Source organism: Phyllostomus hastatus, unplaced genomic scaffold, assembly GCF_019186645.2.
Source record: "Phyllostomus hastatus isolate PE091 unplaced genomic scaffold, TTU_PhHast_1.1 phas_contig_29, whole genome shotgun sequence".
NCBI classification, from domain to species: domain Eukaryota; kingdom Metazoa; phylum Chordata; class Mammalia; order Chiroptera; family Phyllostomidae; genus Phyllostomus; species Phyllostomus hastatus.
Genome location: NW_025333835.1, coordinates 44,547,349 through 44,565,864, shown reverse-complemented (window position 1 = coordinate 44,565,864; position 18,516 = coordinate 44,547,349). Strand labels below are relative to the sequence as shown.

At 51.4% G+C, this 18,516-nt stretch overlaps 1 protein-coding gene across 3 annotated transcripts in view; it reads right to left on the bottom strand.

The window, feature by feature from the left end:
• The window catches only part of SACS (sacsin molecular chaperone), a 72,990-nt gene that overhangs the window by 24,729 nt on the left and 29,745 nt on the right, over positions 1 to 18,516 (bottom strand). For 2 of the 3 annotated variants that reach the window (XM_045838970.1, XM_045838972.1), the window contains exons 3-7: positions 15,616 to 15,766; positions 9,596 to 9,683; positions 8,644 to 8,729; positions 5,532 to 5,643; positions 4,322 to 4,468 (exon numbers count right to left, since the gene is read on the bottom strand). In XM_045838970.1, coding sequence (XP_045694926.1) covers positions 4,322 to 4,468; positions 5,532 to 5,643; positions 8,644 to 8,729; positions 9,596 to 9,683; positions 15,616 to 15,766 — 584 coding nt within the window. Of the gene's footprint in view, positions 1 to 4,321; positions 4,469 to 5,531; positions 5,644 to 8,643; positions 8,730 to 9,595; positions 9,684 to 15,615; positions 15,767 to 15,895; positions 16,107 to 18,516 lie in introns of those variants that run through there. The other variant, XM_045838971.1, reaches the window with a different exon arrangement.

Here is an 18,516-nt window from a genome sequence, read left to right as displayed (position 1 = left end):
TTTTCATTTTATCCATTCAGCCAGCCTATGTGTTTTCAATGGAGCACTTAGTGTATTTCCATGTAAAGTAATTATTGACGGGTATGTGCTTACTGGCATTTTCATTGTTTTCAAACCACCTTTGTAAGTGGTTGGTCTACCATCTTTCTATGTGTTTGCCTTTACCAGGGAGATTTTTTCATATATTTTCTTATTTCTAGTTTTTGCCCTTTCTTTTCCACTTAAAGAATTCCCTTTAACATTTCTTGTAATGCTGGCTTAGTGGTGATGAACTCCTTTAGCTTCGGCTTGTCTGAGAAAACCTTGATCTCTCCTTCGATTCTGAATGGTAACCTTGCTGGGTACGGCATTCTTGATTGTAGGGTTTTTTCTTTCATCACGTTGAATATACCATGCCATCCCCTCCTGGCCTGCAAAGTTTCTGTTGAAAAGTCAGTTGACAGTCTTATGGGCATACCCTTGTATGTAGCTAGTGGTTTATTTATTGGTGCTTTTCAGATTCCCTATTTATCTTTAAACGACTTAGCCACCCTGTGCCTTGCTGTGGGCCCCTTTGGGTTCACCCTGTTCGGGATGCCATGCTTCCTGGACTTGGATGTGTGTTTACTCTGGCAGGTTGGGCGAGTTTTCAGCCGTTACGTCTTCAAATAGGCTGTCCGTCCCTGTCTCTCGCTCTCCCGCTGGGGCCCTGTATTCTAGTGTTAGCACGCGTGGTGTGTCCCCAAGGCCCCTTACACTGTCTTCGATCTTTTTCATTCTGTTTTCTCGCTGGTCTTCCGACTGGGTGACGTCCACTGCCCTGTTTCCCTGACTGCTGGTCCACTCGTCTGCGTCACCGGACTTGCTGCGGACCCCTCCAGTGTTTCGTTTCAGCTGTCACACTCTCCGGTTCTGACGGGTCCTTTTCTGTCGTTTTGGTCTCCTTGTTGAAGTCCTCACTGAGTCTACCCACTTGTCTGGAGAGCAGAGGAGCATCTTTACGACTGTCACTCTGAACGCTTCCTCCAGCAGACGGCTGCCTCGGTTTCACTTAGCTCTTTTTCTGGGGTTTTATCCTGTTTGTTCGTTTGTGTGTTTGGAACATACTCTTTTCTGTCCTCATTTTGCCAGTTTTTTTCCATGTGTCGTATTAGGTAAGTCAGCTAAATCTCCTGGTCTTGAAAAAGTGGCCTTATTTGGAAGTTTAGAAAGTGTGCTGTGGGGTCCTTATTTAGAAGGTGACCCCCCTGTCACCAGAGCCAGGTGCTCCGGAAGGTGGACTGGTGTGGCCTCCCATTGTGGCTGGACCACAACTTTAAGGACATGCTGGCGGCAAGGCTCGTCCCTGGCCTGCTGCTGTGAGTCCGGGCCACAACCGCTGCGGGCTCGCTGGTGCGCAGGGTGACCCTGCAATGTGGCTGGCTGCAAGGCCCAGCCCCGCTGCGGCAGAGCCTCTGCTGTGTGCTGGTGCCGACCGAGGCCGCCCCCCGGGGTGTGGCAGGGAAGGAGCGCTTGGGGGGGGGGGGCTCCCCTGGGTGTGTCCTCAGGGAAACAGCAGCGTAGGGCGGACAGTGTCACCAAGAATAACAGACAGTGTCCAGGATGGCGCCCGCCCGCGTCAGACCAGCTAGGTTGTGGAAGGGGAAAGATGGCCCCACCGCCACCTCTGACCTGAGAGCAAGTTCCGAAACCCCCGGGCCTCCAGCGCACGCCCTGAAATCAGTCAGTGCGCCGCCTTCACTGTGCGGGGGCCCAGGGAGGGCGCGGCCTGGGCGTCCTGCAGCCCTTTGGCTCCCCCAGACGGGAGCCCTGCTGGTTTGCGGAGCCCGAGGTTCTGGGGGCCCCACTTCCTGCTTCAGGTCAAGCAGGCTGGGCTCGGACCCTTCGCTGGGGGGGGCTGACCCCCGAGGCTGTGACATCCCTCCCACACGTAAGCCCTGCAGGGGGCGGGGAGCAGGGGGGACCTGACCAGGCATAGTCCCTGCCCCTCCTACCCGTTTCCATGTGGCTTCGACGTCACATCTGTAGTTGTGGGAGGTCTGTCCTGCTGGCCCTGGGCGGCTCAGAGACCCTTGTCCTACACGCGGTTGCAGTCCTGGCGCATGAGACGGGGCGGGCTCAGGACCTTCCCATTCCGCCGTCTTGAACCCGAAGCCGGCAGCCTTGCTCCTGAACGCCGACTTCGCTTGTCCGTGAAAGGTCGCTCCCTGTGGTGGGTGCACCGCGCCCGCAGGAGACCCGTCCCGGGTGGGATGTGAGGGTGGTCCTCAAGAGCGGACCACAGCACTAACCTTCTGTGCGGACGCAGCTCCGGCGCAGCCCACCTTCCACGCTGCATGTGGGCGTCCACTGCGTGCTCCGTGGGCCCAGCCGCCGGCTCCGAAGGTCCCGGGAGCTTTAAGCAGGGAAGGTTGCGTCCACCAAGCCCACTGCAACCCTGATCACAAACGTGGTCTGGGACGCTCCCACCAGAGACTGTGCACACGTCACTGAGACAACGCCAGGGAGACGCCTGACGGTTGTGAAGCATGAGCCACACCCACGCACACCCTCGGATCAGAGACCGGCGCTCCCACGGCCATCAGCTGGGCGCTGCTGAGCGGCTCCCCCCGCCTTGCACTGCTGGCTCCGGCTCCGGCCACTCGCCGGGCGCCCCCACGGACTTTAAAGCTGCCCTGAGGCATACTTTGCAAACGGTTGACTACGTGAATGTCAATATTCGTGCATAATAGTTATACATTATAATTTATAAGTTAGTATTTTATTATATAAGTCATATTACTTAATACGACATTAGACAATACATCACCATGTAACTGCAATACAGAAGAACAGGCTCACGGAACTGGGCCACCATGAGGGTGACCCTACTCCCACGCACCCGGGGCAGTCCCAATTTAGGCCACTTGTCCGAGGAGGACAGAGTCCCTGCGTGTCCCAGTTAGGACGACATGTTACATCACGCCCCTAGCTACGGCTACAGCTCTGCCGCTCAACCTCTCCTTCCGCAAATGCGAAATGCACAACAGTCTGCACCTGAACTCTAACAAGGGCCAATTCCATAACATTTTTTGATCACAAAGTGTAGCAAACACTAAGGGCTTTGGTTCTGAAAGACCAGCATGCGTGCACTCCCAGAGATGTCCACGCTGAGTTACGCGTATTTCCTGCTTCAGCTCTGAGACAGGAACGTCACGTTCCTCCCAGATTCAAAACATGATTTCAAAGTACTCTTTACAATACTCGTAAGTTTAAGAGCAAATCTGTATGAGAAAAGTGCAGAGAAACCAGAGTCACCTCCAAGATCTGACCTTGTCAGTTATTCCATAGCACTTTCCCCTTTCACCTCCTGATATTTAAACTTTCCCCTTTCACCTCCTGATATTTAAACTTATGTACATGAAAATGAGAATAAGTCTTCCTGACTCAAACATCTTCAGTCAGTGTAAAATGTCTTAGAGTAACAATTTTATGGCATTTCCAGAGCTACATTTCACACCTCACATAAAGTGACTTAACACAAGGGGGGACCCCCCAAAACCTGGAATGTACTCATAAAAAACTGTGTTTACTCTCACAGGTTTGAACCTCAGCCGCCTCCCAAGTCCTCTCCACTGGAGGTGGTGCACCTGCCGAGACGTTTCTCCCACAGCTCAGTGTCTGAACTTGTCATTTGGGTGCCTTTTAGTGCTTCTGCCATTTTTTGTTTCACCTCTTCCACACTGGCAAAGTGTTTCCCTTTGAAGACTTTTTTCATCCAGGGAAACAAAAAAAAAGTTGCTCTGGGTAAGACTGGGTACACAGAGGGGGTGGGGCACGGGGCTCAGGTAGTGTTTGGTCGAAAACGGCCGAACACTCAGCATGGTATGGGCAGGTGAGCCCGTAAATCACCCATCATGAAATGGGCCAACGCACTGAAAGAGTCTTCACAAAACATTCACTGAAGCCAAACGCAGCCTCTCACAACAACGCCAGCTGGTGCACTGATACAGATGAGCTCCTGGAACACTCACCTTCGGGGGCAGCCTGTGGGACACGGGGCCTGCCCTCCAGGAGATAATTCCAGTTTTGGGGAGGTCCCCCCTCATATCTTACACCGATCACACTGCATCATGATGACATTAACTTTTAGCATCACATGATGAAGCTTTGGTGTAGTTACCATGGTAACTTCTGAAAACTCAAGACACACCAATATTTCATTGACATACTTCTTGCCACTGACAAAAAAATTTGGAAAAGATGCCTTTTAAAACAAGATCACCTCTGAAATTAACCAAATAAACTACACACTACAGGCTAAAATAGGTTTCAATACCATGACTGACAGCAAAGACGGTACCTGTTATGTGATAGACAGAGTTGAACCCGATTCCAAATCTTCCCACCTTCAGGGGGTCGTCCTTCTTCCGGCTTCTCGCTATCTCCTGGATGCCGTGCCAGTCCTCGGGCGTGAACACCGCGTTGTTGTACACGTACAGAGCGGCGCCTGGGGGCGGGACACACACGCACGCGTGAGGAGGGAGGCACGCGAGGGGGCTCGGTCCCCACGAGCACCCGCTCCACAGACAGTGGCTTGTCAGACGGGAAAATGTAAAGAAGGGGCTGGGACGACCAAATCCTGCATTGTGATTCCAGTGGTTTTCGCAACAGAAACAAGACACAGATTAATGGTAAAAATCACCAGCAGAAGAATAGAGCACTGCTGGCCATTTGAAAAGGAAAAGTCAAGGCTATTACGGCATTTAAACACCCAAAACGCGGAGCGAACAAGGAGACGAGTGGCAGCGGACCGCTGCACAACCAGTTTCCAAACAGCACATTAACGTTTTCTTGCAAACGAGACCACCTGTAAATATACTAAGGAGACTTTCTACGTGAAGAAACCTTGTTAACGTATTATTTCAAAAGGTGTACAATAATCCTCTAAATAAGCTTAATAATCATTTTACAAGGCATTGCTTATATAATTTAAAGGACCCTGTCTCCAAGTATTTCCTTTGAAAAGTGGTAACTCTGCACGGACCGTTTCTGGCACTCCCTTTGTGAGACATGTCCTCAGCGTCTCTACTATCCCTTCAGTATGCTCAGCTGCAGTAACTCCCCACACTTGGAAAGACCTAGCGCTTTCGCCCAAAAGCGTTCCTGAAGCGTCACACACCCACCGGGTGGGGCGAGAGTAGGTTTGCAGTTGTGAGCACATGAAGCAGAATTATCCTTGTGTTATTATTAATTATTGTGATAGTTTCCACGGACAACTGTAACCTACTTTTACCACGTCTTGTACATACAGCAGAGCACCAGGTTTTGAGTGTACAGCTTGACGAATTCTTACCAAAGGAACAGACCCGCGTGGCATCCAGCCAAATGGACGGAGAACATTCCGGAACCCCAGAAACCTCTTCCCACCTGCCCACATCTGAAGAAGTGGAATGCAATACGCCACAAGTGAAGTGTGAGTGGTAAGTAGACTATTCATTAAACAGAATATTGCAAAGCACTCAAAACCACCTGTTTGTACACAAAACTTGATCCTAAAGGCTGAGCCTTACCCTGATAGTGAGCCATATCTTTGGACCAAAGAGTCTCTGTTCCGTATTGGGTTTCATCATACACAAATTTAACTTCTGTGGCCCCCGCATCTTCGGCATTCTGGATTAATTCCTAGTCAAGAAATACACAAAACATAACATTTCATAATACAGGACTCTACTGCCCATCTTTATATTTACCGACAGTATTTAAACAGCAATTACCTTCCCGTAGGGGAGCCCCACTACTTGCATGGTGACCGGTAAGACCTGGTGCGGCACCACGGGGAGTGAGTGTTACACACGCTGTGCGTGCGTGCGGGTGAAAAGAGCAGTCGTTCCGCAAGTACACGTGCCTGCAGTGCGTTCTTTCAAACGTGCTGCTCCTGCCTGTGATACAAATCCTGGGACTATTGACCACTCTGCCTCTTACTCACAATCTACCCAAAGCCTTCCTACAAAAGGAACGGCTCCCGTTCCAAACGCTGCATAGACCGTCTGTCGTCTGGGACCAGCACCCCTTCTCGAGCAGTCACCAAAGAAGACCTTCATCTACCACGTGCGTACCCTCCTCTCAGAAAAAAGCGTGTCAGCCTACATGCGCAGTATGCTGCACTCCTGCGGACCTGAGATATGCACACGCCTCCCCCTGCCCTGAGATGAAAGTTTCTTGAAGTCGGCACCTCCTCCTTTCACTGAAAAGGTAGCGGTGCTGTTTGGTGGGTGAGTGGGTGGATGGGCGAATGGGCAGTCAAAGCTCTGCACGTAGGAAGGGAAGGACAAACTGCAAGGCTTACACCCATCAGCAGCCTCAAACAACGCCAGTCTGAACAGCCCCCAGCACTTCGGCACGCCTACCGAGATCGGGCCGGGAGCTCCAGACTCTGCACTGAGAGTCCGGCTCCTAGGGCCAACCCCATAATCCCAGAACGTGAAACACGCTCCAGAGGTGTCACCCCCAGTTCATCCCAGACCTTGTCTACAGTGCACAGAAGCCAACACATGACAAGGGGCTGGAGGAGCCGAGACTTAGGGCACACCCGAGCAGGGGGTCCTGTTTAAGTGGATGGGTCTTTGGAAACACAGCAGTTTGCCCTGCATCATTACACGCATGAGCCTCTAACTCTGGGGAGAGCTGCATTTTAACTTTCCCAGCATCTCGGTGTCACTAAACCGTGGGGGGAGGGGTTGGGGTGGGACTGGGCAAGGACTGGAGAGCGCAAAGCCCGCAGCAAAGCCTTGATCAGAGCAATAGGTGACACAGGGCCCACCTGGGACGAGGCGACTGGAAGACTGAGTAGGGGACAGTGCAGAACGGAAGAGCCAGTCCTGAGACCAGGCGAGGCAGGTAGTTCGCTGGGCGCACCCCGAAAGGTTGGGGAGCCCTACCCACCTGCTGTCCACCCCGATGGCCCTTGTCTGTGGTCCTATGGACCACAAATTCCTCCTGCTCACACAACTGCCTAGTTCTCAGGATTTTTAAGACCTAGTTCCTACTGTATTGATTCTAGCCGAATCCCAAAAAATCAGCAATAACCTTGTTTACATTAGGTTATTATGACAGAAAAGACAGGAATAAGAATTAATAGGGAGCAAAATACAATGTTAACTCGCCCAGTGAGAGCACTTGATAGGCTGGACCTTGCTTTCATGTGGGTATCTGTTCTCGATGTGCGTGTGTTTAAGGGGGCAGAGATGACAAAAACTGGAGATCAAGTCCCAAGTCCCTGGCCCCCACTGTCAGTCTCAAGTGGAATAGAAAGAGAGAGTGGGGTCTCCTTCGGACCGAGTCTGAGAGGAGGCAGTAAACGTGCCGGTTTGCGGCCAACCTCGGGCAAGTTGCCCGAGCGTCTCTGGACCTCTCGGCCAGCGTCACAGACGGTGCCGGTGCCGGTGCCAGTCCGAGTCTGGGCGAGTCCTGAGGGTCCCGTTCAGTCTAACCCGGTCGGACTCTACTAAAACAGCCACGGACGCGCCCGTGTTCGGCTGGCCCGCACACAAGTACGCCCGGCGAGCAAGGGGCAGGGACGCAGCCTCGGCTGCTCGCTGACTGTGAGGGTGTGAAAGGGCTTGTGCAGCAGCCGCCTGGTTCGCTGCTAGGGCCTCGCTCACCGGCGGGTGGCAGCGCTCTGCTGTCACTCACCTGTGAAGCAGTAACACTCTGCTCCGTCACCACCAGCCCACCTTCGCTTCTGGGCGCACCTGCTCACCTTTCCACCCTGTTCCAGCCCAATAACCACACTCGTCCCACCTTCCCATTCCCAGTACCTCGACGCAGAACTGCTTTGCAAATTAGCCTGCTGTGACCCGCCGCAGCCTGCTCTGAAAGGCACACTGTCGTACCCAAATCACAGGCGGTGCCGCAAGCCTCACCCAGCAGCACCTGTCGGAGCGCGACTATTTAAGGCCAGTTGAATAAACTTAGTCCTTATTTCCTAAAAATGTACCATCTAAACTAGAAAATATAACAAGGACTAAGATATCGGACACAACAAACACTAAATAAGTTAATGGGAAGGAAAATGCATAATAACTGGTCTACTTTTACAAGTAAGGAGGTTTCTTATTAAGTTTGCACACAAAATCTAATCTTTGCAGTATCTTCCATAATTGCTTTTTTACCATTGTCCAGTTTTTTACCACGTGTATTCGAACTAAAAGAATACATCATAAATAGAGCTATAGAATACTATCATAAATAGCTTTAAACAACAAAGCAATCACCCACCCCCACAGCAACCCTCTGCATCCGGGGGCCAGGTGAGCACACGCTCGCAGCCCCTGCACGCGGGTTTGTGTCATTTCGCCCGTGTGGCCGGCCAGTGGATCTGTAATGCCACTCGCTGCACGTTTTCCTTGAAATCGCATCACAGAGTCACAAAACACAGACAGCGCTCCAGAGCGGCCCTGCTCCACGACAGCAGTGGGCGGGTTCCTCGGCCTCCGGAACCTCCCGTGCGTGCGCACACAGGCTGCGTTCTGCACCCGCGCCAGCCAGCGGGGACACAGACAGCCGCTCCGACCTGGACGGAGGCTCACCAATGTGAACACTAGCCGCACGTCTAAGCCGTTTTCCTCCGCCCCAGTCTTGCAAACAAAGCAAATTCACACACGCGCACGGCACACGCCCTACCTTAAGGATCTGGCCTCCTTCCGGGTATCTTCTCAAAATGTCCTTGAGAAAGTCCACAAGTGGTGGGGTCGTTTGACCAAATCGACCTAAAATAAAGATGCCATGGCCTGTGACCGGCGTGTCACCTGGTTCCCAGACACAGTCAAGTCCCACAAGCGAAACGTCGTGCCGCACTGCAGCCCCCGGGGACTGGCCCTGCCGACTGAAGGTGCAGTGGGCGGGGGGGCGGCGGGGGGGCCGCAGGCTCAGCCGGGTCAAATCTCCACCTTTCTCACTGAGCTGCAAATGCCGCTTTAGAAATATGTCAAAAACGTACTGTCACGCAAGATTCTTAATTCAAAAGTAAAGAGCATGGGGTTGGGGGGTGTCGCTATTTTCCAAAAACACTAGAATAAATAGACGGTGTTTCGCTGCTCACGGATAAGCCAGCGATAATGGTGCTGATCGTGACGTTGTGAACACCCCCAAACTCAGCGGGTGTCCCGGCTGCTCGGACAGTCAGCACCCTGACGGTCCCCATGGCTGTCTGATTCGAACAGCCTTAGGCTTTTCCGAACTAGAGCTTCTTAGACCGGACTGACCAGGTCACCTTCGGACAGGGGACAGGAGTGTGTAGGGAGAACGGGGGGAAGGGAAGTAATCTCCCAGATGCACAGAATAAAAATAAAATCTGGATATGAGGGAAAATAAGTCTGTGCTTAACAAACAAAATCATCACCACACATCTATTCGCATCATTTTGGCACAACGACCCACCAAGCCCACGCCCCCGCTGTCCCACAAACTCGCACCCCCCCACTTCCGTAACTCAGCAGCCCCCCCCCGCCCCCACCCTGCTCTGGCCCTGAGCGCCCCCGTCACACCCCCGTGTCACAGGCTTTCGTTTCACTGCAAACCGTGGTCTCTGTTCGACTCAGAATGGCCTAATCTCCCGGAAAAGTCAAGGTTGTACCTCCCCCTTGTAAGCCTTTTGATTGAAGGTTTACAAACAGATGATGATTTTTGCAAGTCAGATCTCCAATCTTGATCCAGTCAGGTAACTGAAAAAACAAATAAGTTAAACGTATGAAAAACAATATAGTCCTAACACTGTAAATACAAAACATCACCATAATTTTTTTCCATGTAAGATATAATGCTTTTTAACCTTTCTAATCAAGAAATAAGCTGCTAAGAGAAGTAAGTATTTCAAGCCCTGGCTGGCGTAGCTCAGTGGATTGAGTGCAGGCTGGGAACCAAAGTGTCCCAGGTTCGATTCCCAGCCAGGGTACATGCCTGGGTTGCAGGCCATAAGCCCCAGCAACCGCACATCGATGTTTCTTTCTCTCTCTCTCTATCTCCTTCCCTTCCCTCTCTAAAAATAAATAAATAAAATCTTTAAAAAAAAAAAAAAGAGAAGTATTTCAAAGAAAAGAAATTCAGTCAGGAATTTTATCTGAAAATGTAAAAGATTTCCCCTTAAATAATTACGCAGACAGACGCGCATATTCCCACTTGACGAGGATTTAAGTTGTGTGAGCTGTGTCGGGGCCCCCAACAGAAGCAGGGTCATCCTGCGGTCGGCACCCCCAAAGCGCACTGGCACCCCCAAAGCGCACCGCTCACTGAGCAGCTCCACGCGATGATGACAGGTAGTCGAGGACAAAAGAGGTTAAAGTAATTGGAATAATTTGGGGTTTAGGACATTTAACATATTAAAAGGTATTGCAGCCTTCTGAGAGAGGATTACACTAGGCAGTGTTTCACAAATCTGAGCAAGGATTTTTTTTCCATTTATGTTTGAAGAGCATCCTATAGGGCACTGGTCCAAGAAACACGGTCTGGGAGGCACGGCTGCAGATGCCACCGTGAGAAAGGTGTCATGCCAAAGGAAGGGACGAACCAGGGCTCCAGCCCGTGGGGCGCTGGCCGCAGACTGGACCGTCCCAGCGCCTGGTCACCCGTGTTCCTCCTGCCGACGGCTCTGCCCCTCACGAGGGCAGGAGGGCACAGTGTGCGGGGCCGTGACCCCCGGGGGCGGCATCACCGAGTGGCTCTTGAGGAATAAGGTGACTCATGCAAAGCCAGTCCCAGGTGGTCCACTCTTGAGTGTTGTTACGGAGCGACTCCTCGCAGGTCAACGGTCCGCAGGATGTCACTCAGGAGCTCCCCTGGAGAACCACCTTCGCGCCTCCCGCGTCTCCGACATGGAGAGAGGGCCGTTCGCCACGTCAAGGCTGCAGTGTTCCCGACTGCCTACTGCCCCCATGGCCCCAGCACCCTCGGGTTGCCTCAACAGCTCACCCTACCCACGGCGGCGTCAGAGCTGTCCTGCTGCCACCTGTCTCTCATCATTCACTCTATGTGCCAGTGACTAGTGGCACCTTCGATCACTTGCATCACTTTTGTGGGGAAGCTGGGAAAAGTCCCCCCCGCAAACCACACGTCCAGTTGATCTCTGCGTCCCAGCACGCCTCCAGAAACTCCTCTCGGAGCCGGCTTGTTCTCCACCTCCGATGGCTCACTCTGTTCAGACTCTCCGCGTGTCCTGGATTCTTACAACAGTCTCCATCTGGCCTCCTCATTATGCACGTCATCTTCATTCTAGTGCCCGTTTCTGACACCCCAATCTGAACGTGTCACCCTTCCCAGTTCATGGGGCACTCTCTATACCTACTCCCACGGAACCTTACAGCAAGCCTATAAAAATTCTTTGCACAGGAAACACGAATAAGAAAAATCATGCCCTGGCCAGTGTGGCTCAGTTGGTTGGAGCATCGTCCCGTACACCAAAAGGCTGTGGGCTCAATTCCTGGCCGGGGCATATATGGGAGGCAACCAATAGATGTTTTTCACATTGACGTTTCTCTCTCTCTCCCTTCCTCTTTAAAATCAATAAACATATATTTTTAATGTTTTTAAAAGAATAACCAGAGTAGTACTGTTTTAACAACAAAAATTTAGAAACAACCAAAATTCTATGATATATTGATACAATGGAATATTATACAGCAATAAAAAACAAATCATCTAAATAAACTGCACATATATTTGGATGCATATTCATAACATATATTGTGTGTGAAGAGCTAATTCTGGGTTACTACGTGTAAAATAAGCAGCTTCTTATAAAGTGCATAAATAACTAAAAGCAAACAGCATCCTGTCCAGGTTGTATATGAAGGTTATACAAACAGACACACACACACACATAAACGTGAGTGTGTATATATATGCACATACACACGATAAAACCATTAAAACAGCTACAAACAAGGCGACAGAATAATAAACACAGAGGGTGAGGAGGAGGTCCTGGTGCATGGGCTGGGGAGGGGAAGCAAAGAGGTAAAGGCGAACTATCAGCCATGTTCTGGTTCTCTGGCTGGATGATGTCATTACAGTTGTTCCTTGTATTGTTAGTTAATCAACTACTGAAAGAGAGCCATGTGGGAACCAAGGATTACTAGTCTGATTCCATACAGCCAAGGTACATGGAAAGGCAGAACGGGAGGAAGGGAGGAAGGAGGAAAAGCCATAATGCACGAAGAAGTTCCCAGACCCCCGAGAGGACCGGGAAGGGAAGGAGCGGGGGAGCAGGCCGCAGTAATGAAACCAGACGCAGCCCGCCAGTGAGCCTGACAATGAAGCCTGGGGCAGATTGTTGTCAGCGACCTACTTACGGGACGTGATTCTCCCAGAGAGAGCTCGAGTCGCACAGGTGACCTCGGCAGCGCGGTCCGCCGAGATTGGAGGACTCTGCCCGGGCCCCATTCTCTCCTGGGCCTTAAATCCCGCCAACCAGGCCAAGGGACACTGGTCCCGTGAACCTCCAGAGGCAATGAAGTTGTAAACATTGTCCATTTCAGTCTTTATATTTTGTTTTTAAAACAGAGTGGCTAAAAGTAATTTGAACGTATGGATTTCTGTCCATGCCCACCCCGGCCTCCCTTCAGCACCTCAGAGATGCTCATCTTCATTTACCATCAAACAGTGACTCCGAATTCTTAAGCAAAGACTACAATATCAATTGCAATCTGGATCTCCCAACGCTTCTTCCTTCATTCAGTTGTCGAGGACACAAGGAGGTTTTCAAGATTCAGGAGCTGACAGGAGGGGCCTCTTGGGTCCACCGGAAGGCCAGAAAGTGAGATGATGCCACAGACACGACTCGCTTTGGCACAGGGCAGACCACGGATCAGACGCACGTGTGCGCGGCTGTCAGGAACAGCTCGGGCCAGGAGGTCAGGGACTTACAGAGGCCACCTCCGGGCCACGAGAAGCAAAGAAGCAACAGGAAGAGAGAGGACGGCAGGTGCCCCGGAAGACGGGGGACCAGTTGCTTGCTGCTCCGTGCAATGCCAACCGAACCAGTGAGTGACGAGGAGGTGCCCACGGCTTTTGTTTCCTGCCCGCCCTGAAATACTTAGAACTCCCGCCAGCAGTTCCCATCTGCACGGAAATGACAGCCACCCCGGGGAAGACAGGCGCACACAAAGGTGCCCCTGCGGTGGTGGCGCAGGTGGGCACCGCGACCTTCGCCCACACGGTGGAAGTCACTGCCTGCCTCCTCTGAGTCAGCAGAGACTTGTGCCTTCTGCGGGTTTTTCTGGGGAGTTCCATCTGCGCTTGAAAGGTCATGTTTAAGGGTGTAAGCTCTTCTCCTGTTTTAAAGAACTTTACCTTTTTTTTTTTTTTAACTGCCACCCTAGCGGATTCTCTGGTGTGGAACACTAGAAAGCCCAGCGACTTTGGACTCAGACAGACCTGGGTCCCAGTCCTCATGAGATACTTCTCTGGGGTGTGGAGCAGTAACAACGAACTCACAAGGCTGCTCTCAGTGGAGAGCGAGGCGATGTGTATGCACAAGGTGCCCAGAACAGCGCGTGGAGCAGCCAGTTGCTCAGTAAATGTTGCCCCTCTTCCTCGTGCGTTTATGAAATGCAGCAGGAGAAACGTGTGGGAAAAGCGCTTCCCGAAACTGCATCTGCGGCCCTGGCACCTCTCCCGTGAGCCTCAGGCGCGGGCCTGTCTGCCGACGACCACCCCCCAGTCTAGACCCCTACCCGGCAGGGACCCTGAAGCCGGCTGGAATCCACTGATCCCGTTCCGACTACAAACAGGAAGCAGAGTCCCACGTGGTAGGGAATGTGGCCTCTGTTACTCGGGCGGGACTGGAAGCAGGATCTAGGTCACCTGCCTCTCCATGCACTTTCCTAGAGGCTTCTTTTATGCCCTCCACCAGCTGAACCACATGCCAGAGCACACTGGTCACCTGCCACCTTTCCTCCAAGGTGAGGTCCCCTCTGTACGTGTTCATCTCTGCTAACTGAACAGGTACTTTCCTGATCTTGCCCAAGGCTTCTGAGCATCCTTAGCAAGGCCTTCTGCCTTATTGTTCTTCTCACCCCCCCACCCCCACTCTGCCCACCCCATCCATTTGGTACCAAACTGCCATAATTCTATATTTTTCCGGTCTCCTGTGCATCCTTTCCTTTCAGTGTACCTGTACAAGCATAGTCTAGAGCCTCACTACGTCCTCTTAGGGTAAGTTTCCTAACCAGACCCCTGACAGACCACCCGCCGCCACGTTCACCATCACACACGGATGCTTGGCACGCGCCTCCAGTTACACTTCTAATGGCAGGACCCACCACACGGGGCCCTTGGGGACAACCACACCCAGGGGACACATGGACAAAGCAGACCCAAAGAAAAAGAGTGCGAACGATGCACTTTGCCCCCCGGTTCTGTCCCAAGTTCTCAGTCAGTGTCTGCACGCCACCGAACACCCTGGGGAACCGGCACAGAGGGCCGGCCCACGGAGGAACAAACAGCAGAGTAATGGGAGATCTGGTCTAAATGCACAAGTGACCAGAGAGCGGACCCAGGTACACGGAGGGTCAAGATTACACTGAGGGATTAAAAATCACAGGTACCAAGTCCTTCACCGACATCTGCACCGGACGGCAATGAAATCTCATACTGCAGGTGCCATTCTGTACAGCTCAAGTATTCCTTGTGTATCGGTTCAACTCTTTTTTGCCTCTTTTAAATCCTAGAAATGATGTTCTTTTATCACATAAAAAGTAAATATATTTATTAGGATAAAAGAATAAGTTAATTTCCAATATGTCTCCACATAACTCCTCCCTTAAGTATTTTCACCCATCTTAAAGGATACATACAACGATATGAAACACCCCCTCTTTTCCAAAGTTGTTTTTTAATATTAAAGATTTTATTTACTTATTTTTAGAGAGGGAAGGGAGGGAGAAAGAGAGAAAGAGAGAGAGAGAGAGAGAAAGAGAAACATCAATGGGCGGTTGCTGGGGGCCGTGGCCCGCAACCCAGGCATGTGCCCTGACTGGGAATCGAACCTGCGACACTTTCGTTCACAGCCCGCGCTCAATTCCACTGAGCTAAGCCAGCCAGGGCTTTTTCCAAAGTTTTGATCTGCTAAGTCATTCATTTCCATCTCAGAAGTTTTAATATAAATGTACTCCTCAAACTAATAGTTTCTTCATTAAATTATGTCTTAAGATCCTTTCGGTCTAAATTTTTGTGATTCAAAACTGGGGGGGGGTACTTCTACGACATAAAAAAGTTAAGATATTTATCAGTGTTCAATGCATAACCATTAGAAAAATATGAGTAATGATTAAGTCACTTGAATGATGTCTCTAAACAAGGAAACAAAACAAAACAAAGCAAAACACCCTCTGGTTATAATGCACATCCAAAAGTATCTTAATTTCAGGAAGTGAAGAATCAGACAAAATGGGCCCAGGAGGATTGCAAAGTTGAATGGTAAATCAGTAAAACTTACAATGATAGGAAAACACCCACGTCGTGCTCACTCACGTTAAGTGCAAAGCATTATTTCCAGGGTGACCATTTAATGACACAAGAATAAACCCATGCCGCCTCCCTGCCGGCAAGCCTACCGAGGGCAGGCCCACCTTCCCGCTAGGACGAGGGGACGGGCCCTACCTCCCTGTCGCCGAGCCACAGCCGCTGCTCCGACGCCGGGAAGCCGGTCTCCGCCCGGATGCGCTCCTTGATGTCCCGCACTGTCCAGGACTCCAGGACGGCCACGGTCCTGCAGCCCACGCAGCCGGGGAGGACGGTCACCCGCAGCCACCTGCGCAAAAGGCAAAGGGACCCTCAGTGGGGACCACGAGGGGGGGCCCCGCGCCCATCCAACACGCGCCCCACTTCCCGGGGTCTTGGTGGCGGGGACCCTCGCGGCGCTGGGCCCGGCCCGAGTTACCTGTCCCCCATCGCCGGACTCCAGGCCCGCGTCCGCCCCAGCGCGCGGGCGCCGGGTCACTGCCCGCCCTGCGGCACCGAGACACTCGGCGCGGGCCCGGAGGGCGGGATCCTCATGGTGCACACAGGCGCCGCCCCGCCGCGCTCGGCCGCAGCCCCCGGCGCCGCTGCGGTGGAAACGCAAGAGGAAGCCGTGGCCGCGAGCGGGAGGAGCCGACCGAGGCGGCGGCGGCGCGCTCCAGGCCGGCCAGGGACTCGGAGGCGGCGAGCGCGGGCACGCGCCCGCCTGCAAGGACCGTTAGCGGAGCGCTCGCCCCGCCCACCAGGCCCCGCCCCGCCAGGCCCCGCCCCTCCTGGACCAGAGGCCTGGAATCCGCCTGGCCCTCCTGGCCCCGCCCCGCCCGCCTCGCCCCGCCCACTCCTGCAGTGCCTGCACACCCTCCAACGCTTAACAACGTTGGGTACGCAACAGTGCGTTTGGAGATGTGCATTTCCCCTGATGGCGTTCAGCATGCGCTAGGACCTACGGCTCCTTCAGCTCTAATGACTGCTAATCTCTGGAAGCATCGCCAAACAAGATTTACCCTCTTAGGTACAGGAGGGGAACGTGGGGATTGCAAAACCCAAGTGTCTTCCTCGGTTTCATTTCCTGTGGTTTTTAAGGCACGAAAGTAGGCTCAATGATTCAGTTTGCAGGACGAAGGAGTGCCAGTAGGAAAGTTACAGATGAGAATACACGTAAAAATATCCTATGACATGTTAAATACACACGTGATTTTTTTAGCAATACTGTTTGGTTGGTACCCTAAGTTTTTCCATCACGCTTCTGAGCTCCTTGAAATCAGAAACTTGAGCCACAGAGTTTACGAGATCGCCCCAGCATAACTGGTGTTGCCTTGTAATTTGAAAGCGCGTGTGGTTTGATGAAGCTTCAGAGAGTGTCCTTTCCTCTGGTTTATTTCTAATACGTATGAATGAGACACACAGCAAAAAAAAATGGCAACGTCTATTAAAAACAACTCAAAGGTTATGTTCTGAATAAGTCAACATGTGTGCTTATTGTTTGGGTACCCTGAATAGAATTAAACTTTAGTGTTGACACTCCCAAATTGTATTAATCACTGTTTTTCAATGACCTCTTCTCCCCTCCTCCATCAAAAAGTATTATCAGTAATAAGTACGCAGAATGCCCTCACAGCGGTTCCATCCCTTTCTCGTAACCACATTTAAAAGGGAGAATGCTTTACATCGTGTGGGTCTTTCCGACTTAGAACAAGTAAGCATGTTTCACCAGTCAGAAGAGAATGTGCTATTTCAATATAGACATCAGGCCAGAAAACCCGCAATCCGATGAGACTGCTCAAGCAAATGCGTTAGAGTACCAACAAGCAGAGAGAATAGGAGCGGTCACTTCTTGCCCCCGGGCGCCATGACACACCGACCCCAGAACCATCTCTCCCACCTAACTCCCCTGACACCTCCATCTACCTGCTTCCTCATGCGCTCTCCTGGAAGTGGTGCCGGAGGAACCTGTGTGTTGAGTGGGAGACTTGAGAGACAAACAAAGGATCTTGAAGGAGAGGATGCCACAAGAACCAGATGTGGTTGGGGAAGGAGGCCTGTCATAAGAAGCTTCGAACATCTGGAATTCAAAGATACTCAGGATTCACTTTAAAGTGAACCGTTGAAAGGTCCCTGAGTTGGCATGAGACCTACAAATCTGGAGCTCAGGAGAGATGCCCAAGCTAAAAATATAGATTCAGCCATCGTTTGTTTAACCATTCAGATAATATTTATTAAAGCTTCCCTAAGCCCCAAATGAACACATTGCTAAGTGATAGGAATACCACAGCAAACAGCAGAGTTCCTGTTGCGTGCTTACATTCCAGGGAAGAACGACAACTATAAGCAAATAGACCAATAGTACGTCCGTTCCTCCATCAGACCTATGGCATCAGCCGGGCAGGGATAAGCACTATTTAAAAAAGGGGGTGGGAGTCAGGCAGGACGAGGTGAGAGAGTAAAGGAGCTAGAACTCCTTTGGGAGAAGTCACATGTGAGCAGAAGCCTGAAACAGGAAAATGACATGACCCAGAAAGAGCTGCCGTGAGAAGCGGCAGGGCGGAGCGACTGGTGTGATTCGTGCTCCCAACGTCTGCAGCCTGGACTGGTCCCATCGCTCCCAGCTTGTTCTCCAGCCTCACTCATCCCCAATCCAATCCATCCCCCAACCTGCCACAAAGTCAGATGTGGAATTGGTGGGGGAGGGGGGGTGTTTACTATGGCTTCCACATCTGAGATGAAGCTATAACATAGAATAGGAGCTCAGTAAATGGAAGGAAGGAAGGAAGGAAGGAAGGAAGGAAGGGAAAAAAGGAGAGAAGTAGAAAAGAAGGAATGAATATCTGACCGATACAAAAATCTAGAAAGAAGCTCAAACATTATTCATACTTCCAAGACCCCAATACAAAAACACTTTAATATATTACCATTAATTTAAGAGTTTTTATAGGATGCAAGTACTTATAAACTGTGGGTACATAGTATTTTCAACATCGTTGTAACTGTAGAAATCTCATGTCTAATAACTGCTTAATTTTCCATTGAGAAAACATATCTTAA